The sequence below is a fragment of the Diceros bicornis genome, chromosome 20 (genome assembly GCF_020826845.1).
Source record: "Diceros bicornis minor isolate mBicDic1 chromosome 20, mDicBic1.mat.cur, whole genome shotgun sequence".
NCBI classification, from domain to species: Eukaryota; Metazoa; Chordata; class Mammalia; order Perissodactyla; family Rhinocerotidae; genus Diceros; species Diceros bicornis.
In genome coordinates, this window is record NC_080759.1 from 62,164,734 (window position 1) to 62,192,447 (window position 27,714).

The 27,714-nt window shown below is 51.1% G+C and overlaps 1 protein-coding gene across 2 annotated transcripts in view; it reads right to left on the minus strand.

Moving 5' to 3' along the window:
* Positions 1–4,591: 4,591 nt before the first annotated feature.
* The window catches only part of AHRR (aryl hydrocarbon receptor repressor), an 84,866-nt gene continuing 61,743 nt past the window's right edge, over positions 4,592–27,714 (minus strand). Inside the window, exons 5-11 of one of the 2 annotated variants that reach the window (XM_058564419.1) lie at positions 25,274–25,363; positions 17,481–17,610; positions 16,454–16,590; positions 13,873–14,072; positions 9,591–9,652; positions 9,184–9,325; positions 4,592–8,213 (exon numbers count right to left, since the gene is read on the minus strand). In XM_058564419.1, the coding sequence (XP_058420402.1) occupies positions 7,175–8,213; positions 9,184–9,325; positions 9,591–9,652; positions 13,873–14,072; positions 16,454–16,590; positions 17,481–17,610; positions 25,274–25,363 (1,800 nt within the window). In that variant the 3' untranslated portion in view covers positions 4,592–7,174. The remainder of the gene's footprint in view (positions 8,214–9,183; positions 9,326–9,590; positions 9,653–13,872; positions 14,073–16,453; positions 16,591–17,480; positions 17,611–25,273; positions 25,364–27,714) is intronic. The other variant, XM_058564420.1, reaches the window with a different exon arrangement.

Sequence of the window (27,714 nt, forward strand, 5' to 3'; positions counted from 1 at the left end):
GACAGGGTCCCTGCCCTCAGCTGCTCCCTCAGGAGGGGGACCGTCAGGAGGGGGTCCCTGACCAGGGGCTGCTCCCTCAGGAGGGAGACTGTCATGATGGGGTCGCTGCCCTTGGGCACTCCCTCAGGATGGGGACCGTCACGACAGGGTCACTGCCCATGGCAGGGAGGAGGTGGACGCTGGGATTTGGGGGTCCCTGCCTGACCCAGCAACTCTCATTCCCACCCTTCCCGTCCTCCCCGCTAGGTGTCCCCAGGCCGAGACCTGTGTGCACCTGCTGTTCCCTCTCCTGGACCGCCATTCCGGGGACTCCCCCTCACGGTGCTCGGTCTGCCCCACTGTCCTGACCCCTGTGTGAGGGAGGCCTGTGCTGCCCCATGCTCCACCTCTGTGTTTTCTCCACCATGGTGTCCACTACCACGCTTTGTGCATTTGTCGGCTTACATCCCCCCTCACCTACCAATGGCAGGCCTTTGTCTCCACATCTGTCAGGACCACACCTACTTGTTACTCAGCAGCTTCTTAGCGAGCTGCCTTTGTAACACCCTGGAATCAAAAATGCACTCAGCTAGTCAAGGAGCACAAACAAACCAGAAGCCCACATGGGAACAACCCACAGTGGGGCTGGTTGTCATGGAATCTCTGGGGGGCACCGCATCCCTCATGGAGGCTGAACTGGGTGGGTCTTGGAGCATGAACCTGCCCCACCGGGTAGGGGTGCAGGGGTGGGATGGAAGGGAAGCTGTGGGGAGTGGTGCAGAGTACTGAGCTGGAAAGGAAGATGGAGGAGGCAGGTCCCGAGTTTCTGCTTGGAGGAGAGGCCCAATGGCCAGAACTAAACTCTCTGAGTGAGAAAGAAACATGCTAAGTCACTAAAATTTCAGGTTTGCCTTTGTGATAAGAAGCACCACTTGCCTTAACGTGGACTGAAAAGGAAATCTTTCACTGTTACCAACTACTAGACTGTACTGATGGGCACCTCCTGCAAGTCCACCAAGATCATACAAATAGAAAGGAGTCTGGAACACAGGATGGGAGTTAGAGGGGAGGAACGTGGGAGCAGCAGTGCAGGGAGTGGGGTGCACACAAGCACATACACACGTGAGCACACAGACATGCACACATCTGGGTGCACAGTGTGGGGGGCAAGAAAATGGAGGTGTGCAAGCTTCCCTCCATCGCCTCGGCCATATAAACCACAACCTGCCAATCAGCTGAGCAGCTGACTGCTGTGCTATAGGTCACAGCTGGCAAGGGGGTATTTCACCATACTGACTGATGGCTGATCCCTTTATTATTTCATCTGTACCTAGTAATTTATGAAAATTAGCACTAAGTTGAGCAATGAAGAATGTAAGCAAAAAGTTAAAATTATGTTTGAAATTTTAACTGTAAAGGTATCTTGAAAGTAAGAAAAAATTTGCCAAAATTATTGAGTTTTTAGGACTGTTACTTCAAAATATAGCAACATTTAACATACAAAATGGAGACTCATGCTATTGATGTCTGTTTGGATATAGGCCTCCCTAATATCTTCCTCAATTAACCAGGATGGTTAACAATAGGATGGTTTGTTAAAGGACATTAGTTTTTTCCTCCATAAAACTAAAAAAATAAAACCTTGATTAAAAATCTTTTTTGACTTCCGTTTTTGGCAGACCAAATAACTGAAAAACCTCCTACAATACAACTAGGAATATTGAATGAAAATAGCAAGCACCCTTTTAAATGCACAGGTGAATTCACAGACAAGCACAGGGAATGGTCTGATGGCAAAGCAAAGAGGGAAAAGAGATGAGTGAGCGGAGATTTTTGCTGCTGGAGCAGGGACAGATGGGGGAGGGGGAGTCCTGACGCCCACTTGGGACAGACTCCGAGACTGCTCAAAGGCTGTATCCTCAGTGCAACAGTGGGCGGGAGAAAACAAACAACAAAACCCCAAAAAAGCAACTTCTCCCAGGTACCAGGCCTCCATTAGGGCCTCCATGTCAGGGAAGGCCCCCTACAAGAACTCATACCTAGGGGCCTGCACTTCACTCGAGTCTAACCCCCTCCTCGGCCTAGAAGCTTTCACTGAAACTCGCCCCTTGGCAGAAGCAAACCAGGAACATTTCTAGAGAGGCCTCCCTATCCTTGGCAAGAGTAAAGGGTGGGGGTGGGGTGGGGTGAGGTGGTGTGTTTAAAGTGTCCTGAGATCCTCATCTGTTCTGGGGAGAACAGACATCTCGATTAGCTCTAACTAAGACTTTGCTAAATACGCACGTTAATGATAAACCACTGAAGAAATAAAAACAGAATTGTAACTTCCAAGCAAATAGGGGAAAGGAACAGAGAAAACGCAAGCAATCCCACAGGGACACTAGGAAGGGAAGAAACACCAAAGGATCAGATATAACAAGAAACCAATATAAGAGGTAGAAATATGTTTGACTACGTCAATTATCAGAACACAGTAAATGAATTTTGAAACAGCAAAAGTTATTTATAAGAAAAATATCTAAAACATAAAGGAACAGGATGGTTAGGCATGGATAAGGTTTGCACACCGGCCAGTCAGAGCCAAGAAAGCTGGTATGGCAATATTAATATCAGACAAAATGAGCTTTATGTCAAAGGCACTATCAGAGAGAGAGTTATTTTCTTAAGATGCAAAACACGTAAGCCATAAAGAAAAAGAATGACAATTTGCTATGCTAAAATTTTAAACTCTTGCCTGATTTTTTGAAAAATCCTTAAGTGAAAGATAAGCCACAAACTGAGAGAAATATGTAACTCATGAAATGCTGCTATCCTGAATATAAAAAGAACTGCAATCAGAAGTTCAGGAAAGGGGACTGGCCTGGTGGCATATCGGTTAAGTGCGCGTGCTCCACTTCGGCGGCCCGGGGTTCGTGGGTTCGGAACCCGGGCGTGCACAGACGCACTGATTGTCAAGCCATGCTGTGGCAGTGTCCCATATAAAGTAGAGGAAGATGGGCACAGATGTTAGCCCAGGGCCAGTCTTCCTCAGCAAAAAGAGGAGGATTGGCATCAGATGTTAGCTCGGGGTTGATCTTCCTCACAAAAAAAAAAAAAAAGTTCAGGAAAGGACAGACAAGTGCAGGAGACATGGGAAAGACCAGAGCCGCCACTTGGGGAAGAAACCAGGCTGGGGGTGCCTCCTGGTGGCTGGCCTGCATCCTTAGGGAGGTCTTGGGGGCCCTCCTGCCTGCAGCCCACTCAACCTTCAAGCGACAGCCCAGAATCACCCCCACTTGAAGCCCTGGCTGCTGGGCCTGCAACCTTGACATCAGGTCTTGGCTCAGATGCCACCTCCCAGCGAGGCTTTGCCCACAAAATTGCCACCTGAGCTGCCCCCATCTGGCTAGTCTATTTGTGCAGCACCTGTGCCCTTCGATATGTGGTCTGTGGTCACTTGTCTGCACACTTTCCTCTGTGCACACATGGGGAGAGACCCCACAGAGCTCCCTCACGCTGTCCACCAGTGAGGGCACAGCGAGAAGTCTGTGACCTGGAAGCGAGCCTTCACCTGACCATGCTGGCAGCCTGATGTCGGACTTCCAGCCTCCAAAACTGTGAGAAATAAATGGATGTCGTTGCTCAGCTTCCCAGCCTGCAGTATTTTTGTTACAGCAGCCCAAACGGACCGACACAGGCACACGGTGGCAGGACCCCTTTGGAGCACACAGGCAGCAGCTGGGGAAGCGAAGGTGCGCGTGTGTCGTTGGCACTCTTGGGTGTGCCCTCAGTCCCGCAGAAGTGTACAGGCGGGCAGGCAGCTGCTGGGTGAGCAGAGGAAGTCTGGAATCGATCCACAGGTCTGTCCGAAGAGCAGATAAGTGTAGAGTCATCTGACAGAGTGAAAATGAATGATCTCTATCTACAAGTCTCAACACCAGTGATAAGATGGGGAGGGTGTGGGGCACGTGGGGGGCGTGGGGTGTGGGGCAGGACATGGGGGAGGGCAGGCCAGGTAGGTGGCCACTAGGGCAGGAGCAGCTGGGTTAGACCCAGCAGAGAGGAGCAGGCTGGCCTGGCCTCCCCTGGGAAGGACACGGGAGCCTGAGCGTGTGGAGGAGGCCTGGCCAGGCCTAGACCTGCTCGGCAGGGGCAGATCCGAGCTCTGTTCAGGGCACTGACACTTGTTCAGTTTAGGGAGAGTCTTTGACCAAAGGAAATGAAAACACTACTCCCTGGGCCTGGAATGGGTCTCTGCCTGGGCCCTGATGACCCCCTGCCCCTTCCCACACACCTGCAGTCAGGTCCTGGGCCAGGTGGGGCTGACCCCTCAGGGCCCCCTCCCCAAACACACACACACAGGAGCCAGGCATCTGCTCCCTACAGGACAGGCCGAGTCTGGGGTGTCCTGAAGGCACCTGGGAGGGTCCCTCAACCCTCAGTGATGGTGGGAAGGGGCTGGCAGGCGGAGGAGAAAGTGCTACCGGGGCCACAGCTAGGACACGGCCGGGGGGGTCTCCTTGCTCCCCCTGTGACTTCTGGCTCCAGCGTGTTTATTTTCACTTGATTATTGCCTGGTGTCTAGAGGTGGAGGACTGTCTTAGAATGTAAATTAACCAACATACACTTTAAAGGAAATAAAGTGACTTCATTTGGAAAATCAAGTATACGTTTCCATTTATGGTAAACACGATCAACATGTGATTTATTTTACACCAATATTGCAAATTTAATACAAACCACAATATCAGAAATATATTTGAAAGCTCTTTCTAAAGGCACCGAGAAAACAGCACAAAAAGTTACATTATAGTGTACCCATTTAAAAAATTTCAACAAGACTGTCTAGATATTGAAAACTTTTTTCTTCCAGTAGAAATGGCAAAAATATAAAATATAATTTGTGTTTATCTCCTCCCTTCCATCCCATTCCCACATTATATTTGATTTTAATTTTTTCAGCTATATAGGCAAAAGCTACAGACCACAGAAAAACATAAGCCTATAGTTAGTACTGATAATGACATTTTAAAGCAGAAATTGCCACATCTGCACCTTTTACATTCCATCATCATCTTCCCCACACGATTTCTCAGGAGGGGCATGGCTGTAAAATCACAAAAGTGCTGATTTGGGGAAGTTTTGATGCCGCTGACCCAGCAGAGGAGGGACTGCAGCTCCAAGACCTGGGACCCGAGCACGATGGGCATCTCCAGAGCACAGGACCTGCAGAGTCGATGTCCAGATGCTGAAGCCTATGTCAACAAAGCATGACCTTTCCACCCACCAACTATGACTACTATGGTGCCCGTGGTCCCAGGAGAGTGGGTGCAGAGGGCTGCATCTGAGTGTCAGGGAGGGGGGCAGCACGGAGGGGCCCTCGTGGGCAGGGACAGCTGTGTGTGCTAACCTCACGAGCGGCCCACTCTGCAGCTCCTCTGGTTACACTGGGATCTGGCTGTGGTGTGCAAACATGCATGACGTCGCTGAATCCCTTCTCTACAGTCCTAGGTTTTCCTGGCTACGTGTGACACGCGTGCAATGCTAGACTCCCAGGTGGAGGTGAAGTGAGGGGGCAGATGCCCTTGTCCCTGAGGAGGAGAGGCCAGCCCCCCAGCAAAGGTGGGCCCAGGCGCAGGGGGACCTGACCTCAAGTGCTCCCTGCTGTGGCTTTCTCCTGCTTGGGGTGATTTCCACGCGCTGGTGCACACCCTGCATTAATGCACCAGTGGGGTGGGGGTGCCTGAAAGGCGCCGTGCCATCTCTGGGTGGGGACTCTGGGTGACCTCCACGTTCTGATTTATGCTTTTGCATCCAAATTTCCTATATCAGACTGTTTACCTTTACAATTTTTTTAAAAACATCACTTGTCTGTCTTGTCTCTAATAATTCTTCCTGAGATGGTGAATGGAATCCTCATTTGAAAAACTGTAGACAGTCAGCAAGAAAGCAAGACAAGTCGACTTCCTACTTCTTTTCTCCACATTTTGTACTTTTCTATATGCCATGTGTCGCTTAATGACGGGGAGATGTTCTGAGAAATGCATGGTTAGGTGATTTCGTCGTTGTGTGAACATCACAGAATGAACTTACACAAACCTAGGTGGTCCAGCCTACCACACACTTAGGCTACATGGGACTAATCTTATAGGACCGCCGTCATAGACACAGTCCCTCGTTGACTGAAATGTCATTGTGACACGTGACTGCACTTCCAAACCCAGACTCTGTAAACTTTAAGTTACACGATGTACTGAGAGACAGATTAGTATAAACCATCTTCAGAGGCCCATTAAAAACACCAGAGTGGGGCCAGCTGGTGGCATAGTGGTTAAGTTCTCACACTCTGCTTCCGTGGCCCAGGGTTCACGGGTTCGGATCCAGGGAGCGGACCTACATACTGCTCATCAAGCCATGCTGTAGTGGCGTCCCAGATATAAAGTAGAGGAAGATTGGCACAGATGTTAGCTCAGGGCCAATCTTCCTCACCAAAAAACAAAAACAAAACCAAAACAAACCAACAGAGAAACTTCCAGAAGGGACAGGATATTATCCTGTCAGTTTGCACTCTGAGTGTGGTCTCAAACTCCGCTGTAGAGTCACAGAGCACGTGCTGCACATCGTAGTGAAGTGCAGGACCCGGCGCTGACACCTCTCCTGCCTGGAACTTTCTAGATTCCTTCCCAGAATGGGCACGTGGTCACTGTAGCTCAGTGAGTTACATTCCTAATTTATTGTCTGGGCAGTGGAATACCCAGGGTGTGAGTGCTCTCTGAAATCTACTCCACGGAGGCATTGATCTGCCTTCACAGCACAGGCAGGGAAGCTGAGAGGTGGGCGTGGGGCCCCTGGAAACCGCATTGCAGACATGAAGGCTGATTAGCCTGCAACTGCTGCCGCCTCTCGGAGCATGGATTACTGCCCCGCCAGGCCGACACGTCTCACATTGGCTCACGTTAAAATTGAAAAATTTTAATCTCTCAAAGAGAAATACTGTCATACTTGGACAGACTTAAAACCACTTTGCATTTAAGAACTTCCATGATATTTTACAAAATACAGAATACACTGTTGCATCCTACCCACATATAATAGAGGACTGAACTTGTGCAACTCTGTAGAGTGTCACTTAAGAGAGGCTCTGATCCTGCACCTCCCATCCCAGCTGAGGGGTAAATCTGAGGGTGGACAGAGGCAGTTTTCAGACACGCCTGCTCTATGGCAGGAAAGTGCACTCGGAGGCCTTGGGCGGCATCAGTGTCGCCAAGGCACTTTTGGGGAACATCCCGGGCACCCCATCCTGGCTGGGAGGATCCCACAAGGGCGAGTCCAGGGGCTCACGCTTGACGACAGGTGCCGTGCCAGGAGCTCTGCAGTCGCAGCCCAGAGTGGGGGGCTGGTGGCCCCACGCACAGAGGTGGGGGGGAGGCTCCGGCTCGGGAAGGACATGCATACGTTCCAGGCAGGCGCAGTGTGCAGGGTGGAATGGGGCCAGCTCCCTGCCGGGCCTGGAGTGAGCCCCGTGCATGCCATGCCCCATGTGCGGGGCATAGAGGTGGTGCCTGGAGTCTGGCTCTGATTTCAGGTGCATCCTGGTAGAGAAAGTGACCAGCTGTTTCTTGGCCACATCACTGGCTCCTAGCCACATGTGACTTGGGGACACAGAGTAGCCATCTGCTGCATCCTCGGACCCAGAGTCACTCTCCATCTTGATGGGCACATCAAGTGACACCATGGGGTTGCACGGGGCTCCTGGGGGCATGGACACGCCTCGCAACTTGGCGTCCTCCGTGGAATAGCCCCCCGCTGCAAGACGCTGTGCTCCAGGCTGAGGGAGCCCGTTCTCCAGGCTCCCCTGGGGGAAGGAGCAGCTGGTGGGAGGGTGCACCTGGCCCTGATCGCCATCCCGCAAAGCTCTGCTTGTCCGGCTGGTGTAGGCACTGGGGGAATGGTTTGCTGGGTGAGAGCTGGGTGAATTCCTGAAAGCAGCCATGCCGCTGGCATGGACAGTGCCCTGGACACCCGGGTAGGGCATGCAGGGACCAAGAGGCGGAGCGTGCATGGAAAACGGATCATGTTTGCTGGGCTCCAGCTTCAGCCTGGCACCGTCCTGACTGTGTTTCCCTGTCATCCAATTCAGGTGCTTCATGGGTCCCGGTGTCTCAAAGCAGCAGTTGTATGCGTGTATTTCTTTCCGCCCCCTCGCACTGGAGGAGCCACTGGGCCCCCTCCCGAGCTCCTCTCCTCCACTGACCCTGCGGGGAGGAGATGGCCCATCAGACGCAGCAGGCATGACGACTGGCTGACCCCCCTGGGTGGGGCCTCTAGGGATGAAACGGCTAAGCCTGCAAGGCCTACCATGTGCCAGGCCCCACGGCACACGGCCGCCTCTTTACCTCACCTGGCAGCCCTAGGACGCCAGCCCCAGCATCCTTCCTTCCTGTGCTGACCCTCCCACGGCCTCCCCGCACAGGGGGGAGGCTGCAAGGGCCCAGGGGTGGGTAGGACACAGAGCGTGTGTGCCATCCACCCTGCCCCAGGGACGTATCTCCATGGGGCATAGGCCACGTGTCAAGGGTCAGACACATTGTTATTAACACCCCGGGGGGGGGGGTGCCGGGGGGCGGGTCCCGGGTACAAAAGGCCCTGTCAAACTAAAGCAGATGGATAGTCTCGAGCAGTCTCTGTGCACCAGGCCCTGTCAACGGCCAGGCTGCCACTGTGCTCAGGACACCGCGTGGCATCAGGGCTGCACCTGTGATGACAGGGGAGATGGTGACCAGGAGGGTGTGGCAGAGCCCTGCAACCACACGGCCAGGCCAGTCTTCCGAAAGGAGACCTGCTGGTCAGGGAGGGAGCGGGCAGAGCCCAGAAGGAGGCAGGCGAGGGCCCTGTGGGAAGCAAGGCAGTGGGGAGGGTTCCTGAGCAAAGGTGAGAGTGGAGGACCAGGCGGTCACCGAGGGTCCAGGCTAGAGGTGGAGGACGAGCCCAGAGGTCCTGACAGCCCCAGCTGAGCCCCCACTGCCCTGGCCAGTCCCCAGACATGCAGTGACAACTTCTAGGCAAGAAGCATGTCTGAGTGTGCTCCACGTGTGTCCACACGTGCCACTAGAGGGAGGTTCAGCTGTCATGCTCAAGGCCGCCAGACTGGCCCCCGTCGCTCTTTTCTTTCTCAGCACTGGGCTGTGACTTGGCAAGGGGCCAGTGGACAGAGGCACCACTTACCCTGTGGCCCCCTCGGGGTCAAGGACGAGGTCGGAGCCACCCCTGAGGCACAGGCACGGGGCCCTGGCTGGAACCCGGGCCCAGCGGCCGGCATCCGTCTGTGTCCTGAACACCGAAATGCTGTTTTCCCCATTGCTCCTTCCTGTCAGGATTTAGAGAAGCGAAAAGCCATCGTTGTGTGAACTGAACGGCGCCCTGTTCTCAGGCGATGTGACTCATCCTGCTCCTCAGAAACTCGAGGACCACCGCCCACAGGAGCAGGCAGTCGGCCAACAGACACCAACACCCTCCCAGAGGGCATTTCCGTGGAATATGCCACGGTTTTCAGGGGCAGGGAGAGCCCTCCGAGGGACACAGACACATTTTACCCATGAGAAAAATACGAGATAGTGAATTTTAAAAAGTACCTGCTAAGTAATTGGGTTTTCCATGCAATTCTGACTCACACAGACTCGTGGTAGCTTTTGCCCTGCGAAGAACAGATAACGGCAAGATAACATATAGATTAAATGTGAGTTGATGGCAGAAATTAATAACGTGGCAGGTATTACTGTCACCTAAGAGCGGAAGAAACAACTCACAGTTTTTAAATTTTTATAGATTGTAAAGCCTTTTCTCGGTTATAGATTTGCTGAAAATTCCAATTCATGTCACTTTTCAGGCCAATAAAGGGCTAGTGAATTTGCTTCAGAAGTACAGGTACACAGAGGAGGATTTCAGTGCTCTTGTTTTTTTCTGGATGGCCAGAATGAAAATACAGTGGACTCTCGTGATCTGCAGCAGTTACGTTCTGCAAAGTCATCGTGACCACTAATTAGTGAATATGAACCCTTGCGCCAGGGGAGTGTGCGCACACACACACCCACACACCATTTACATATCTCACCGACCTTATAATCTTAAATCCTAAGGGAACTCATCCTGGTAGATTCTATTTTCTCTATTTTTCAAAAGAAAAACCGAGGCTCAGGAGTGTTAAATGAGTTGCCTGAGGCGACCCCACTAGCAGGTGCAGGAGTGGGATTCAAAGCCCGTCCAACTGGCCTCAGAGCCAGAGCTTCCTGCACTCACAGCCCTGCCACCCCATCCTCTGGTCACCTCTATAGGAGACCAGAGACGAGAGAACAGAGACCAGAGGACAGAGACTGAGAATAGAGACTGAAAACAGAGACCAAAACAGAGACAAATATTAGAGAACAGAGATGAGAGAACAGAGATGAGAGATTAGAGATGAGAACACAGAGGAGAGAACAGAGGAGAGAACAGAGACAATAGAACAGAGACAAGATATTAAAGATGAGAAAGATAAGAGAACAGAGAGGGGAGATTAGAGATGAGAACAGAGACATTAGAACAGAGACAAGAGATTAAAGATGAGAACAAAGACAAGACAACAGAGACGGGAGATTAGAGACGAGAGAACAGAGTGGGGAGAAAAGAGACAGAACTGAGACAACAGGGTGGAGCGTTGCCCTCAGCTGGGAGCACGCGCATCGGGCGACTCAAACTTTTGCCACTCTGTGCACGTCTAGGATGGGCTGCAAAAGCCCCTGAGTATTGATTTCGGAACACAAATAAATTTTAGTGAGTAGGCAGATTCACACATACAGAATCTGTGAACAATGAGAAGTGAAGACATGTCCAAATCTCTTTCAGGAACAGCTGTGAAGGACTTGGAATGTCCCTCTCTAAGGGACAAGCATGTGCCGTCCAGAGCCAGCCTCTCAGCGTCTCTTCTCTGGGTTTGCACCTTATTCCATCTCTGAGCTCAGAAGGTAAAGGCGATGTATGTACTGCAAGTTCGCTTATGAATCCAGCTCAGAGCAGGTGGGAATTCCAAAAAAACTAGGAAGCTGAGAGAAGTGATTTGCTTCTTTCTTAAAGTGTTGGGTGGGAGCCAACATTCTCTGCTTGGGCCTTGTCTTCCCCTCTTCCGAGTTTCAATACTATTGTGTACAGTATGTGTCTGCATTGACTGAACTGTCATAAGGCGTGCCAGCTCCGCACGCCTTCCTGCGCTGATCCTTGCTCGCCCTCCGTGGTGGGTGGATCTACCTACAGAGGAGCGGTGGGTGAGCTGGAGCCAAACCTGCGGCCTCCACGCGCCCGAGCACCTGTGCAGCCAGCCTGCACTTCCCCACACGGGTGCCAGGGGGCGGCAGGACCTCTAAGAAAAGCATCGAGAGGGCAGGATTTTCCTCTATCTTGTTTGCAGAGCTGGAAACAATATGGAAAAGACAAAGCTCACTGTGTGTGTTTCAATTACAATTATCAAGCCAAAACAGCTTAAAAATACAGAAAACGCCGTGACAGTAAATGAAGGTGGAGAGTATTTCAGAGTAGGAGTGTGTCAGTCCAGACAGCGAGAAGCAGGTGTGCAGGGCTGGGCCCATGGGCAGCCCAGAGGGTCAGCCGCATGCTGCGACTTCACAGCGACCTCTGCAGGTGGGGGCTCGCCCCTGTGCGGCGACCTCTGCGCTCTGCACACCTTCAGGTTGCAGCTTGCTTCCTCTCTTATTTTTATCGTGTTTTCCTCGGGTATTCTGTTTCCTCTCCCTCATATTTATGACACTTTGTATCTTTAAAGATAAGGAGGCATACATATTTAATTTATAAACGTTGCAGAAAACCACTGTCCCAGCATACTGGCCTATGTCTGGGGGCCCAGAGGATGGCCCCAGCCTCCCTCCCTGCGCACGGCGAGACCAGCAGCAGTGAGGAGGGGGCTCGTGCCTCGAAGGCAGCAGCTCCAACTGCAGATCTGTGGCGACCACGTCACCAGGAGCAGAAACGAGAATGACCATCTCAAGAACCCAGAGCACAGAAGAGAAGCGGCTGCTGTCAGATTTTCTAATCGTCTAAATGGTCGGCTTGAGGACATCAAGGGTGAATCGTGGCCACTGAAGAGGACACTCATACCCACCAAACAGGAGAGTCCTGAAGGTGGCCTTTGGGGCTTGCAGAGAGAAGCCTTTGGGGCCCTGCACCCCCTCCCAGTGTCGCCGTGGACAAGGTGAGCAGGAGTTCCCTAGACCAGGTCACAGAGCCCCTGAGTTCCTTCTGGACAGGCCCCCATTTGGGGTATCCGGCCGTCAGCAAGTGTGTAACCAGGACCCTTCCATAGAACTCGGGGCACAGAAGTGGCTCCTGGTGGACGTGACGCTCCCACTGATGACGTGGGTGAGAATACAGAAGCACCTGCACCAAACTGAAGGGACGGGCAGAGGGAGGGGAAGCAAATACGTCGGATGCTGTTGAATCCCAGATCAAAAACTCATCTACAGTCAAGGACCTGAGGCTGGGGCTATCACGGACGATAGGTCAGAACAGCCCCGCTCTGCGCTCAGACCCCCATCCCATCTGGCAGTGCTTTAGGGGGCCGGCACCGCCCTGGGGGAGGCACCGGGGGCCCAAAGCCCAGACATTCCCAGGTCAGGGAAGGGAGTGCGCTACACACCCGCCTCCTGAGAGGGCCCAACAAGGCGTTAACTTAGGAGGCTGCACTGGTGGAGGCTTCCCCCGCCAGCAGGAGGCAGGAGAGGGGGACAGGGCCTCCCAGAGCAGATGCCAGATCTGCGAGGTCCCTGGGAGAGCCACGATGCAAACTCACGCGACTGGCTCTGTGAGGAAGGAAGCCGTGGGTCCACGGGTGGCTGGATAGGAGGGAACACCTGACAGCACTTTGGGGCAGAGTGTGTGAGAAGGACAGTGCTGAGAAGGCTCCCTCCTGGGGAGAGCTGAGCGCCCATGGCCCTCACAGAGGGCACTCTGCGAGTGCAGCTGGAAAGCTGCACTGGTCCGATTCTAAATCAACCTGCGAGCCCAGCACTGCTCTGCGCTCTTTGTCCCAAGCCCTGCTGGGTCTTGGCCAAGGCCCTCCTGTAGCTAGTGAACTGAGGGCAGGGCCCAGCAGGGGACACTCCTCTGTAGCTGCTGGCTCAGCTGAGCCCTGCTGTGCGGACAGTCACAGAGGGACAGAGAAGTGGCTCAGGGACTTGGGGGGTCTTTTGACAGGCTGTACCTGTGACCGGTGCAGAGGAAGGTGTCTTGCACAATCCGCTGGGGCAGACAGATCTCAGGCCTCCCTAACTCCCTTCTTCCTGGGTCTCACTCACAAGGTGTCTTTCCGCACAGTTGGAAAACACAGTTTATATACGCACGACGTCTTAAATCCCTCCCAAGAAACTGATCCGTGCAACACAGACTGAACCCACTCCAAGAAATTACAGACGTGAATCAGCCAGGAAACTCAGTACAAGGTGCTGTCTACCAGGGAAAAGCTGAGGAAACTCTGTGTGGGCAGAGGGGCAGTGGTGCCTGGTCCCCATTGTCTGGGGACATCCATCTCTGGCCTGTGTCTCAGCAGTGAGCGCTGTGTGTGAAGGGAGGGACAGCAGAGAGAAGGAAAGAGGCTGTGGCCTCTGGACTCCCATCCCCCAGTGGACGTGGGCCCAGGGTGCTCATTTTGAGAACGTAACTGGAGGACTTAGGAACAAGCGATGCAGGCGGTTCACAAATATTAGTTTGAAAGCATTTCTTTTTTCTGGTAGTTGTTTCCTACATAATGTACTAGCTTTAAAACACCAAACTTCTCATTTTAGTGCTTGCTGGAATGGACAGAAATGCTGAGTGTCGAGATGCTCTGTTTCAACCACCTGCAGTGAGTGTGGCTGCCACGGGGGCTCTTACTTTGTGTCCGTCGTGGTCGAGATGTCCACCCTGTGCTTCGCCCTCAAAAACGCACTCTTCATTTTCATCTCTGCCATGGAAGGTAGGAGAACAGGTACCACGATGCAGAAGAGTGAGAGCCGAGGGGGCAGGATGGTCCCTGACGGCGCCTTCCTCTTCTGTCCAAACAGGAATTGTAGTTTTCCTTGAAACTGCATCGTCTGGTGTTTTAAAGACAGAAACGAAAGCACGTTCACAGAGTGAATTAGCAACACTGTCAAAGGACACGAAACTCGCATTCTCAGGGACAGAAACAGAGAAGAATCTTATCCTGAGTCTCTATCAGAATTTTATCCTGTGTCTAAGGGGACACTTCTTCCACGCTTGGCCTCCTTGGGATAGGTACTCTCTTAGGGCCTTCGGAATCATTCATGGGCTCCTCTGGAGTCTCCATAATAGGCATGTTCTCATGTGTGTGCTCATGGGTGTCTGGGTGTACAAGCCGACTCTTACACGGTCGGTGTGAATGTGCATCGACTGGGGCTGTCAATGACCTGTGGCAGGGCCATCAGCCAGCCCCCCGAAGGATTTGCTGGAGAAGATAATCTCTGAGGACGGTTCCAGCTTTAACCCTCCATTTCCAAGTTATCATCCCTTCTTTCATGATGATAAAACTTACAGACAACTTGATTTTGTTTATCTAGAGTATATAACAGTTATATACTAACAGTTAGTGAATTAAAAAGCCAGCAAGCAACTTAGGAGTTTGTGATAAAAGAAAATAAAAGATCTCTCTACAATGGAAAAGCTAATCTATAACTGAGTTAGTTACCAAGTGTCTTCAAGGAAGAATGACCCCACAACACAGCCCCACTCTCTGCCTATCCTAATCCCATGCATCCATCCATCCATCTGTCCATCCCTCCATCCTCCCATCCATCCATCCATCATCCATCCATCCATCCCTCCATCCATCCATCCATCATCCATCCCTCCATCCATCATCCATCCTTCCATCCATCATCCATCCATTCCTCCATCCATCCATCCCTCCATCCATCATCCATCCATCCATCCCTCCATCCTCCCATCCATCCATCCATCCATCCATCCCTCCCTCCATCCTCCCATCCATCCATCCCTCTAACCACCCCTCCATCTTCCCATTCACCCACCCACCCACCCATCTGTCCATCTCTCCACTTGTCTCTGGATTTATTGAATGAATGAACAAACACTCGCAAAGCACCTACTGTACGCCCCAGGCACATGCTTGGTGTGGAGGATTCAAGGCAGTGGTGTGCTGAGATATGTTTAACATCCAGCTTTCCAAGGAAAAAAGCCCTGATTTATAGTGTTTGCCAATTTCTTTGGTGTAAATATTCCCACCATGGCTGATTTCAAGCTACCAACCTAATGTCAAATGGATCTCTAAACTCCTGAAATTCTAATGGGCTCCTGTGGGCATCATGAGCCAGTCTGGGTAGCAGCACCACCTTGCCCCGTGGGGGTGGGGGGCCGTCACACAGTGAGAGGGTGGAGTTGGAAAGAGCCTGTGAGTCGTGCAAATGCCATGTCACCTACTCACCTGTTCTCAGCGTATTCGTCGTAGGTGCCAGAGCCCTTTCCGGTGTGTGCAATAAAACACAACCAGACACTTTTCAAACTAACTTCGTTTGCTTGTTTCCTCTACTCGGTGCCTTGTTTTACAGTTTCCTGGCAAACGCCTCCCTCCAGGGGACCCCTCCAGAGGACCCACAGCCCAGGTGGGGAGATGTACCCCCATAGGAGCCCAAAGTCAAGGTGGGGGAGACGGACCCCTGGGGGGCCCACAGCCCTGGTAGGGTGGGGGAGGAGCATGCGGTGGTCACTGGAGTGGGGCAGCTCTGCATACATCCACAACAGGCCGGAAGCTGAGCCCAGAGGTCCTGGGGTCAGAGGGTTGGGTGCTGAATAACTGCCACAAGGATGGGGGCACAAGGGCTCCGGGAAGAGCCGTGACCCAGGAGACTGTAGGGACTGGGCTGGGGAGGGGGGTGGCCGAGGCTCTGGAGAGCAACACAGGCATCGGGCCTGGGTCTCCGAGGTGGGCAGAGGGCTGGGGTGGGCTGGGGGCTCTGTTCTGTTGGCTCCTCCCTCCCCTCCTTGCTTTCAGTGAGGCGCTGGGAGAGGAAACGGCCAATTAAGAGACGTGGAAATCCCAGGCATCTATTTGCAAGGGAAGAGGTTAAAACCTTAACACCTGGCAGAGACGTGGTCTCAGATCCAAGGCTCTTTCCTGCCCCCAGTCCAGGGCAGGCTCCGTGCGGCAGGATGGGGGGTGTACTGGGAAAACATTTTAAATGAAGGTACAACTGAACCTGAATAACCCACCACAGTATAAACCACTGCAGATTTTAACTACGTCACCTCGTCTCGTCTCGTCATCGTCCGTCCCAGACGTCGTCACATTCCACTCTCCTCACCCGCCCGCCTTCTCACTCAGCCCTGCTATACGAGGCCGAGGTGAGCACCTCCTAGCCCTCCCCGCTCCCTGCATTCCCTCTGCGCAGGGCGGACTGCATCCCTGACGTCAGGCGGCCCTGTCCGCCAGCTCACTCACCAGGAAGCCCGAGGTGCTGTCCAGCAGGCAGCGCACACGGCAGACGAAGCAGCGCGTCAGGAAGGCTGAGTACTCGGTGGGCGAGCCGGCACCCCCATCCTGGGCCCTGAGCAGCCTCCCCAGGACGGCGTCCTCTCCTGCCACGCAGGCACAGGCATCGGTGAGGGCCAGGGAGGCAGGACCCAGAGAGAAACCATACATACACTCTGATGAGCAAGGCCGTACTCTAACAGCAAGGGGCCAGCGCACAACACACACGCCCATGCCGCGTGCACACCGGCCCACAACTTGCATCTTTCCCCGGCTCCCCACCCCTCCCCCACCCCACAGAGGTTAAATTTGTCACATTGTCCTTTGCCCTTAAAAATGCCGTTTCAGTCCAGTTCACGGCTGACGATCCATCGGTGGTTTAGTTTTGCTGTTGAGCTTTATAAAACGCTGTTGTGTGCCGGCCCCCAGGGTTTCTTTTTTCATTCAACTTTATGGGGCAAGTCAAGCTGTTGCTGAGGTTGTGCTGCAAACTTTCCTTGACTTGTTCACAACTTCTGGGGAGACGTGTGAGAGAACCGACTCGCGCTCTTCCTGCGCTGGACGGCCTTGGTCAGCACCCCAGACCCCTCGCACTCCCATCCCCCTCGCAGCTGGACGCCTCCCGTCCCCCTCGCAGCTGGACGCCAGCCGAGCGTGTCTGCAGGGGCTCTGCAGGCGGTCTTTCCCACAAGGGGCAACGTCCCTGAACAGACAACAATCTTTTGGGGCTTTTTTCAGGTAAATCTAACGTAGCCAAAGGAATTTCCTGGAAGACGAGGGGGAGTTTGCAAACCGAGAGACAAGTATTGCAGCATCTCGGTGAGGTGGGCTCATGCCTCGCAGAGCACAGAGAAGCAGCCAGAGAGCCACGTGAGGGCCTGGCCGACTGGAGGTGGTGGGGGCACACGGGGGGGGGGGGGTCTGTGAGGAAGCCAGGGAGGGAGGGAGAGAAAGCGCTGCGTGTTCACACAGTGTTTCACGGCTCGGTTGGACCCACCTGTCTCCGAGCGTGGGGGCTGCCCACACACCACCTGGGGAGGGTCCATGGCCCAGTGCAGCTGCCGGCAGAAGTCCTGGCGGTCGTCCACGTGGATGTAGTCGTAGATGTTCTGGTGCATCACGTCCGTCTGAAACATCGCACAGTCATCTTAGCCTCAAGTGAATTTTCACTTTATTCCGTATCAATAACCGCAAAACGTCTCGTCCTTCTGTCAAAAGGAAGCGGCATCCAAGCAGAGACAGTCCTGTGGAAAGGACAGCAGCGTGGCCTCAAAGACGCTCCCTCCCTCGAGGGTGTGCCATGCGGCCTGGACACACGGGCTGCAGAGCTGGGCACGCCGCTGGTGCCCCAGCCCCCACCCACCTGCCAGACGGTGCCCTCAGGGCAAAGTGGGAGGCTCAGAGACCAAACGTCTTCTGGCGCCAAGATACCCACTTCTCCAAACTGCCCCCAACCCTCCATGACTCGGAGAACTCGTCAAGTCGTGTTGATGATCTGGGCCCTTTCAGCCTACGTCTTATACTTGAATCACAAAAGTTCATTAGGAAAGCACTCCTGTGCTCATCACTGAGGCGAGAGCCTGGCCAATGCCTCTTGGCCAACGACTTCCTTCTTCCCAGCACCCTCGGGTATGACGATTGCCCCTTCCACGATGTCACAGGGACTCGCCAGTCCACAGCCCTATCTCTGGTCCTGTGTCCTCCCACCTGCTTGGGTCCTGAACACAGAGGCCGATGCTCTCGGGCACCAGGTCCACATTGGGAAGCTGCGGTCTGGGGCACAGAGCCACAACCACGGGCTACAGAGACTGGCTTCAGTGGAAGACGGCTGTGGTTACTGTCGGTAAAAACTGTTCCCAGAGTGTGTTGATGAACAAGGAGGTCCCTGCACCTCTCCCCGCCACCTTCTCTTTTGAAGAATGTCACTCATTATCTGCAGGGAGCCCAGCTGGAGAATACTTGAACAACCTGCCAGGTGGTCAGCCATCTCTTCAGAACTGAAGGTTTCTCTGTGAAACCTTTCTAGTTCCAAACATTTCTCAACTGGATCATTATAATAACTTAGTGAAGGGAAAGTTCCTGAAGAATCAAGACTTCAGAAACAAGGAAATCTTTTAAGAAGGTGACTAGTAAACTCAACTGGAGTAGTGAGATCCACCCTCACTATTGCCTGTAACTCCGCGACTAAGGCCCCTGGGATCCCCGAAGGTCCAATAAAATACAACCTCAAGAAGGTAGAGCAGGAATGTGACCATCGCTCGAAGGTCGGACTCTAACCACCTGTGCGCCCACACTCCAAAGAGACCAGGTCTTCACCGAAAGGAGCGGATACAGAGGTCAGAAGTGGTTGTTGCCCTTGGTCAGCGTTGTCCAGGGCCAGGGTCTCTGGACGTGCACGTGGGGCCAATAGGCAGAGACCAACTCATGGTGGAAGTGAACGTATCAGGCTTTCCCTCCAGCTCAAGACCCACCAGCTCCTGCTTCACCTGGTGGTCCCCACCTCACCTGGTGGTTCTCATCTCACCTGGCGGCCCACACCTCACCTGGTGGTTCTCATCTCACCCAGCGGCTCTTGCCTCACCTGATGGTTCTCATCTCACCTGGCAGCTCCTGCCTCACCTGGCGGTTCTTATCTCACCTGGGGGCCCCACCTCACCTGGTGGTTCTCATCTCACCTGGCAGCTCCTACTTCACCTGGTGGTTCTCATCTCACCTGGCAGCTCCTGCCTCACCTGGTGGTTCTCATCTCACCTGGGAGCCCCACTTCACCTGGTGGTTCTCATCTCACCTGGCGGCCCCCACCCCACCTGGTGGTTCTCATCTCACCTGGTGGCCCGCACCTCACTGGGTGGTTCTCACCTCACCTGGTAGCTCCTGCCTCACCTGGCAGTTCCCATCTTACCTGGTGGCTCTATGATCACAGCACATGTCCCATAGTGATGCTTTCACCAAATAAACTTTGGTGATTCGGGCATAATGTGTAGACTGAAAAGTGCCCGAGTCCTAAACAGCCAGCCCGATGAGTTCCCCGTGTAAACACCACCCAGTCAGGAACAGGACACCACAGTATCTCAGAGCCCCTTCTCTCCATCCTCCCCAGAGGCGGTCGCAGCACAGCCTCCCATAACAGGCTGGTTCTGTACGTAAATGCAGTGCTGTGTTCGCTGGTGTCTGTCTCCCTTGCTCAGCATCACAATGGTGACACGTTGTGTGTGTGGCGGCAGTTTTTCACTCCGTTGATGGTACCACGACGGATCAGTCCACTCTACTGCTAATGGCCATGAGTTTCCTATCTGAGCCCCTTACAAAGGCTGCTGTTGCGTCTCTGAGTGCATTTCTGTGTGTACACATCCAGGATTGGAATTTCTGAGTCATGGGGTGGCAGACGTTCAGCTTTAGCAGATAACTCAAACAGTTTTCCAAAGTTAGTATGCGAATACACACCCCTGTTGTGGCTGCATACAAAATTTCCAGTTGCTTCACATTCTGGCCAACATTTGGTATTTTCAGCCTTTTTCAATTGAGCCACTGTGGGGATGTGTCGTGGTTTCTTATTGAGGTTTTAATTTGCACATCATGATGACTAATAAAATCGACCATCTTCTCACATATTTATGGGTTTTTAAATGCGAGTGTGTGTGCACGTACATGTCATGTGTGTGTGCGCGTGTGGCCTGTGTCGTTTTCACAAATTTCCATTGAGCCCATCTGTCAGTGTTCTTCTCTGTTCTGGATGAGTGCTTTATTGGGTATATCCGTTGCAAACATCTTCTCTACTCCCTGGCCTGCCTCTCCACTCTCTTAGTGGATCTAACACAGTCCAATTTATCAATCTTTCCATGTGGACGGGGTTTTTGTCCTAAGAAATCTTTTCTCATAGATCTCCCAACTCTGCCCTGTTATCTTCTAGAAACTTCTACCGTCCACCTGATATTTACTGTGCATGGTGTGAGGGAAGAGTCAAGATTCATTTTCTCCCATGTGGATCCAGTCCACCCAGCACCATTTCTTTTCTTTTTTTTTTTTTGGTGAGGAAGATTCACCCTGAGCTAACATCTGTTGCCAGTCCTCCTCTTTTTGCTTGGGGAAGATTGTCCCTGAGCTAACATCTGTGCCCATCTTCCTTTACTTTGTATGTGGGACACTGCCACAGCATGGCTTGATAAGCGGTATGTAGGTCCGCACCCGGGATCCGAACCTGTGAACCCCAGGCCACCAAAGTGGGGCATGTGAACTTAACCACTACACCCCCAGGCCAGCCCCCCAGTGCCATTTCTTAAAAGACCCCCATTGCCCCCGGCCTGGCAGTGCCAGCTTGACTACACACCCCGCATCCATGCGTGATGTCTACCCTGAACACCAGTTGTCTCCTGGGTCTACAGTCCACCCTTGTACTGACCCCACAATGTCGTAACTACTAGTTTCATAGGAAGCCTTGTCTCCAGGATGGTAAAGTCCCCAGTAATCATGGCTCCTGCTCCCCGGCTCCCCCAGACGGGCTTGTTCTGCATCCTCAACTCACTTGTCAATTTCCACCCAGAAAAGCTGCTCAGTTTTCATGGTAACGTCATTAATTCTGTAAATTCTACATCATTAATTCTAATGTCATTACTTCTGTAACTTGATCTGACATCTTTGTAATATTAATACTGAGTCCTCCAATTCATGAATATGGCATATTCTTCCATTTATCTGGATCTTCTTTAATTTCTTTGAATAACATTTCATATTTTCTGTGTGGAGGTCCGGCATAACATTGGTTTGACTCATTACTGAGAATCTGGTGATTTTCCATCCTGTTGTAGATGGCATTTTTCCCTCGAAGGTTTTGATTAAAGGAAAAGATTGTGCTGACCTCTGAGAACAGGGTAGTCATAGTTCTCACAATAAATTAATGAACAGGCACCGTGATTCACATTATTTTCTCATGAGTGTTAGTAGGTGACCCAAGCCTTGCAGAACCCCGGAAGGTGGTGATCCGCCAACGGGTCTCCCTGGCTGCCCCATTCATCGTCTCTACACACCTTAGTTAATTAACGAAAGGGACCTGTGGAGTTAATGTGCATGGTGTGCACCTGCGGCTTAACCAGAACAGGAGACAGATGAACCTGGAGGAGGGCATCTCTGACTAAGGCAAATTTGAAGATATACTAAATGTGAATATTTTTTAGGTTGAGGAAACAAAGTTCAGGATTGTAATAATTAGTGTGGCCTGTCTGACTGTACTTAGTCTTTCTTAATCTCCTAGAGTCTAATTCCTACAAGTGAGGTCAAGAGAAATAAACAGTGAGAAAACTTCGAGAAGGAGGGGAAGAATAATAGAACAATTATTTAAATAGTCTGAAAACAAACACGCCTTTCATCAAGTAAAGCCAATCTTTATTTTAGCTCTACACCCTCGTTTATGGAGTTAAGAACAGAAGCTTTACCAAGTTTAACAAGCTGCTCATTCCAGCAGCTACTGTCGTCACAGTGCAGAGCGTACATCTGCTGTCCCTCCGTGGGATTCCCAACTGCCCTAACGGCTGCCCGGCTCACACGAGGACGACTCCCCCCAAAGGTTGCCCTTTGAGAGAATGGGTGACTTCTTGAATCGACAGATGTCAATGACAACTAAAATATATATCCACAGCCCATTGACTCATCACAAGGAGCACTGAACTTACAGATGCTGAAACAGTGTACTCAGGTCGTGACAGGAAATAACTGGCTCCTGACTTTCTGCGAAGCATTTTGCACAAGAAGCTCACAACAGCACAAAGTTGTTCTAATATTTTCATGAAATATTTTGCATAAATCAGAGGCAATGCCTGATTTAATGGCATTTGGAAACAATTTCCTTATGATAAAAGGCAAAACTTTTTTTTACTTCTAACGGTTGGGGGGAAATAACCAAACTCCAAGACAGCAAAAGATTTAATTAGCAAGTTCAGACCTGGAATTAAAGCTGCTCTGCAGGGCACCTGCACTTACCACCAAAGCCAAGCCCTGTGGTAAGACCTTCAAATTACGGCAGACGGCTCCGGGTGTGTCTGGAGAATTCACGGGGCAACTCAGGACACAGTGACTGGAACTCAAAAACATTCTCCTCACGTGAAAACAGACCAAAGCACGTCTCTCTAGATTCAGACTCTGCATGCACAAAGAAAGTCAAAGGCTTCACCACTCAGGGGCTGGAGTCCAGTGGTGACCACATCCTGGCACTGTCCTCTGAGCTCTGCGCTGTAGAGCGGACCCCACAGCGAGAGAGCCCTTAACCCTGGCCGCGCCCACCAGTCTCCTCTTCACTAACCACCACTGTGTGAACGCAGCACCCGAGAGCGAGATGTACATGCGAGAGGCGGAAGTGGAGGGAAAGTGCATCAGGGCCGGCCACCCCGGGTGCTCGTAGGGCCTTAGGGACAACAACACATTCCCATCACTTCAGATCTCCTCAAGACGGGCCTCTTCAGGAGACGGACGTGGTTGGTGGAGTTCCCAGCCTCACACACTGTCAGGAGCAGCCAAGGGTAGAAATGCCTCGGGCGGCCCCTGCAGCAGGGCTGGTGGTGGGGACGCCTCTCCCGAGTGTCACAGGTGCAATGCCCTTCCCAGTGCTCTGCACGTTTGAGGGCCTGTGAAGCCCCAGCAGCAGCCTCAGAGGTGGACACTGCTGCTACCGCATCACATAGAGGAGGAAAATGAGGCTCAGAGTGGTCACCTAACTGCTAAGATGCAGAGCCGAGGCTCCACCCGCGTGGTCTGACTCGGAAGCCCCTGGAGCGCCCCGAGGAGATCACGCCCTCTACAGCTGGCCTGGTCCAGGGTCCTCCACCGGGGCCACACCTCCACGGCTGCAGGGGCTACTCAGGCCAGGTGATTGGCTGCAGCCAGGTGGAGGGCCAAAGGACTGTCCCGGGCCAGCGACAGGAAAGAAGACAGGTCAGGACAGGGTGTGGCCGTTATTCTGTCCCCGGGTTCAGGGGCTAGGAACGTAAACTCAGAGGTGGGTATCAGAGGAATTGCTTCTCAGAATCACCGGTAGAGGGACCATGACTTCAGTTTTGGAAACGATTCAAAATGATGGTTTTCACGGAAATTAGATCAAAGGCCCCACCAGCCCCAGGGGCCTCAGGCAGACTTGAATTTCCACAGTGTGTCAGGATCCACGTTCTCCAACCTTGGCTTCCACCACCCTTCGCTTCTAGGCACCCTTAGTTTTCCGTCCGTCCAGTCAGATTCTCGTTACAAACGCCATGTGCTGCCTCTCAGCTCTAAACCCCACTTCATCACTTGGCTCTGATCCCAAATCCTGCAAACGGTTCCCCTCTGTTGGCAAAGGTATTGGGGCACTGCAGGGGGCAGGTTCGTCCCCTCGAGTGTCAGACGCACCAGCAGGCAGTTCCCAGCAGCCTCCCCAAGTCACGCCAGCATCCCACGGGGCGGTTTCATGCCGGCCGGTTTCCAGACTTCTCCACCACCCAGAGGCCACGGCCTCACCCTCGAGAATGTGGGGGGGTCTCCAAAATGTGCTCCTTGTGGGCGCCGGGCCTCAGCCCTGCAGGCACTGCTGCCCTCCACCAGCTATGTCTGTGTCTATGTCTGCACTCCCATATTGTTGATCCTGAGTTAACAGTTAATAATTCTTTATACTAAACTTACAGTAATTCTTTTTTTTTTCGGGGGTGAGGAAGATTAACCCTGAGCTAACCTCTACTTTCTATGTGGGATGCCTCCATGGCACGGCTGATGAGTGGAGTAGGTCTGTGCTGGAGATCCAAACCCACAAACCCAGGCCGCTGTAGCAGAGCACATGGAACCTTAACCCCTCGGCCATGGGGCCAGCCCCTTACATTAATTCTTTATATTAAACTGTTCAAATCACTGCACGGTTTCTGCCTCCAGATGGGACCCTGACTGACGCTCTGTTTTCTTCATTTTTCAAAGTTCCATTTTGTTCTTGCTCAAATCCACCTGCTGGCTATCTTGAATTTTTAAGGGAGAGTGCACTCTGTCAGGGTCTGTGGCTTCCTTGTGTGTCTGTAAATCTGTATTGGGAGTGACTCTTCAGAGAGGATATTTCTAGGGGGTGGCTTGTGGTGGTGTAGCTGAGGGTCACGTTTGTGCAATCTCATCCATCCACACGCAGTTCAAGTCCCAGGTCAGGAGGCTGCACTCTGCAGGAGGGTAAACTTGGACGTGGGCTTTAGGCTCAAGCTCTGTGTGTCTCAAGAGTGACTCTTCCTTCTCAGAGCTGGGCAGAGAAGTTCCGTCTCCTCTCCTGGGCCATGGGTAGGACTTTCACTGCACCTTCTGCTGGAGGAGCCGCCCTTCTAGGACCCCAGGATGTGATGGGCCTCAACCCCAGCTCCCCGCCCCACAGTCTGGAACCACCCAATGGGGCTGGCCTGGGGTAATGCTCCCAGGGAATTATCTATGCACGAATGAGGGCATTTCCAGAACATACTATGTCCTGAATGTACCACATGTCTGGGGTTTAAGAATCTACGCCGCTGGCAGGGAGAGGTCCACTCCCTGGTGCTGACTGGCCACTCACCACATGAGGAGCGTGGGGCTGTGCCGCAGTCGGCACAGTCACTGCCCTTGTTCTCAGGACGGCCTGGGCACTGTCATGCCTTTCTCTGTGACCCCGAGCCCCAGACACAGCTGGGGTGAGGAAATCCTTATCTGATAAAAGCTCCATGATAAGAAAAGCTTGATTTTAGAGACATTGTAAACCTTGAAGACAATACGAGTTTACAAGGTGACAGAGCCTAACTAACGTGCAGCAGATTGAGAAGCTGTGTTTACCTGGTGGAAGCCCAAATAGTCCACGATGGTCGCTGATGCATAAAATATCATGCCTTCTGCACTCACGACCAGAGCAAAGCCATGGAGGGACTAGAAAAACAAAAAAAATGAAGTTGGCTCCTAAACACATTCGTGAAATCACCCAAAATGAAAAAGCGCAAGCACTGATTTGCCTGAGTTTTCAACCATTTCTCCCGTTTTGCAGTCTGTATTCATAACCTCAGAAACACCCACTTTTAATCTATTTTTGACAGTTTCACAACAGACCCCAAGTTAGCGGGTGACCTGGGAACTGTGTCACGGCTAACAAGGCTCAGACCTGGGATCTTCTTTTTCTAATGCTTATGAAATTTATGTTTTAGAAAATATAAACATCATCATGACGAGATGAGTCACCATCAGCGCCAAAACAGAACAGGAACCTTTTATTTCACCCGCGTGGACTTCCCCATTCACACACTTTCGTCTAAACTATATTTTGGTTTTTCTAAGAGTTTTTATCTTGAAAAAATGTTGAACTGCATCAAGCGCTACTTCTATATCTACTGAAATAATCACATATGTTTTCTTCAGTCTATTAGTGTGGTGAATTACGCTGATGGATTTTCTGATGAATCATTTTTCGTATATGCAATAAACCTTATCTGATCATAATTTTTTTATATGCTCTTGGAACCAGTTTGTTTCACCGAGGAGACAGTCATCTGTATTGAAGGAAAAGTCAGCCTATAAGCTTCTCTCCTTATTTTGGTGTCAAGTATAATTAATCATCAAAAAATGAGTCTGACTCTTTGCCCTCTTTTTTCATTTTTTGGACCCACTTATTTAAGATGAGGATGACATGTTCCTTGAAAGTTTGGCTCCCCTCACCCCTAAGATCATCCAGTTTGGGCATATTGTGGGGAGATGGTAAGTGAAAAGGGGTAGATTTTAGTACCATGTCAATTTATTTAATGGTTCTTAATATATTCAAGTTTTTAAATGTTTTTCTTAGATCAACCCAGGGCATCTTAAAATATTTTCTAGCAATGCATCCACTTCACCTGGATTTTAAATTTATTAGCGTGTTTCTTCACGATATTTTTATGATTATTGAATCTCAGTTGTAGCCATAATTATTGTGGGATTTTGTGTGTGGAGAAAGTAGGACGAGCAGCCCTGTCGTGCTTGACCGAGAGTCTTCCTTCATGTGAAAGGCAAGCCCTCTGGCCCCACCCTGCAGTGGCTACTCAGAATCGTCACTAGCGAAGATACACGAGGGACCACAGCCACTTAACCCATGACCCCAGTGAGCATTCTCTCATCTCTCATCTATCGTCATCTTCTTTTTCATCACGACAGAGAAAGTGGCAGCACACACTGTATAGGTCCTCATGAGTGTCGGGCACCCTACATGGAATATCTCCTTCAATTCTGCATCACCTCCATGGGGCAGGAACAGTTATGACTTTACTCGGCCAGTGCAGAAGCTGGAGGTGCCTGGACAGTGGAGTTCATAAATATTTCAATTTGTATCTTTAAAACACAGACATTTAGAGACTTTAAGTGAACTTCCATGAAGTCTGTGGCTATCCATAGTATATCATAATACTCATTTCCCTTAATTCTTAAACATGCTGGACACCTTATTTTTTTTTAATCTTCACCAACTGATAAGTGATAAATTATTTTACCATTATTATAATTTTCACTTCTTTGATTATTAATGCAATTGAAAAACATTTCAGACATTCATTGGTCACTTTTATTTCTTCTCTGGTAAACTGCTCATGCATGTCATGTGCTGATTTTTCTATTAGAGTTCATAAATATCAATTTCTAAGAGCATTTAAATTACTGATATTGAAGATTTATAGGCAGTGACCTAAATCTAAATCCCCATATTTCTAAAAAATGATGGAGACAACAAGAATAAGTAAAACTACTCAAATCCAGGTGCTCATCATAATGAGAACACAGAATTTGATAAACTTCAAATTACATATAAGCAGAAAAGGCAACACCAAGTCCCAGTGTGCTTAAAATGACTGTTTCAAAAGAAAAAAAGTGTATAATCCCTCCTCAAGAAATTAGAGAAAGAAGAGCCAATTAAATCCAATGTAAGTAGAGGAAGGAAAATATAAAAATAAGAGTGAAAAATCAATGCAAATTGTTTAAAGCAAACAATAAAAATCATCAATAAAGTCAAAATTTGGTTCTTTGAAAAGATAATAAAATTGATAAATCTCTAGGATGATTGATCAAGAAAAATACAAATCACTGACACCAGGAATTTAAAATACATCATTACAGATCCTACAGACATTAAAAGGATAGTAAGGGAATATTAAGAAAGATATTCAACAATTTAACAACTTAAGTGAAATGGAAAAATTCATTGAAAAACACTAGCAAAAGTGATATAAGAAGAACTAGAAAATCTAAATAGCCCAATATCTACT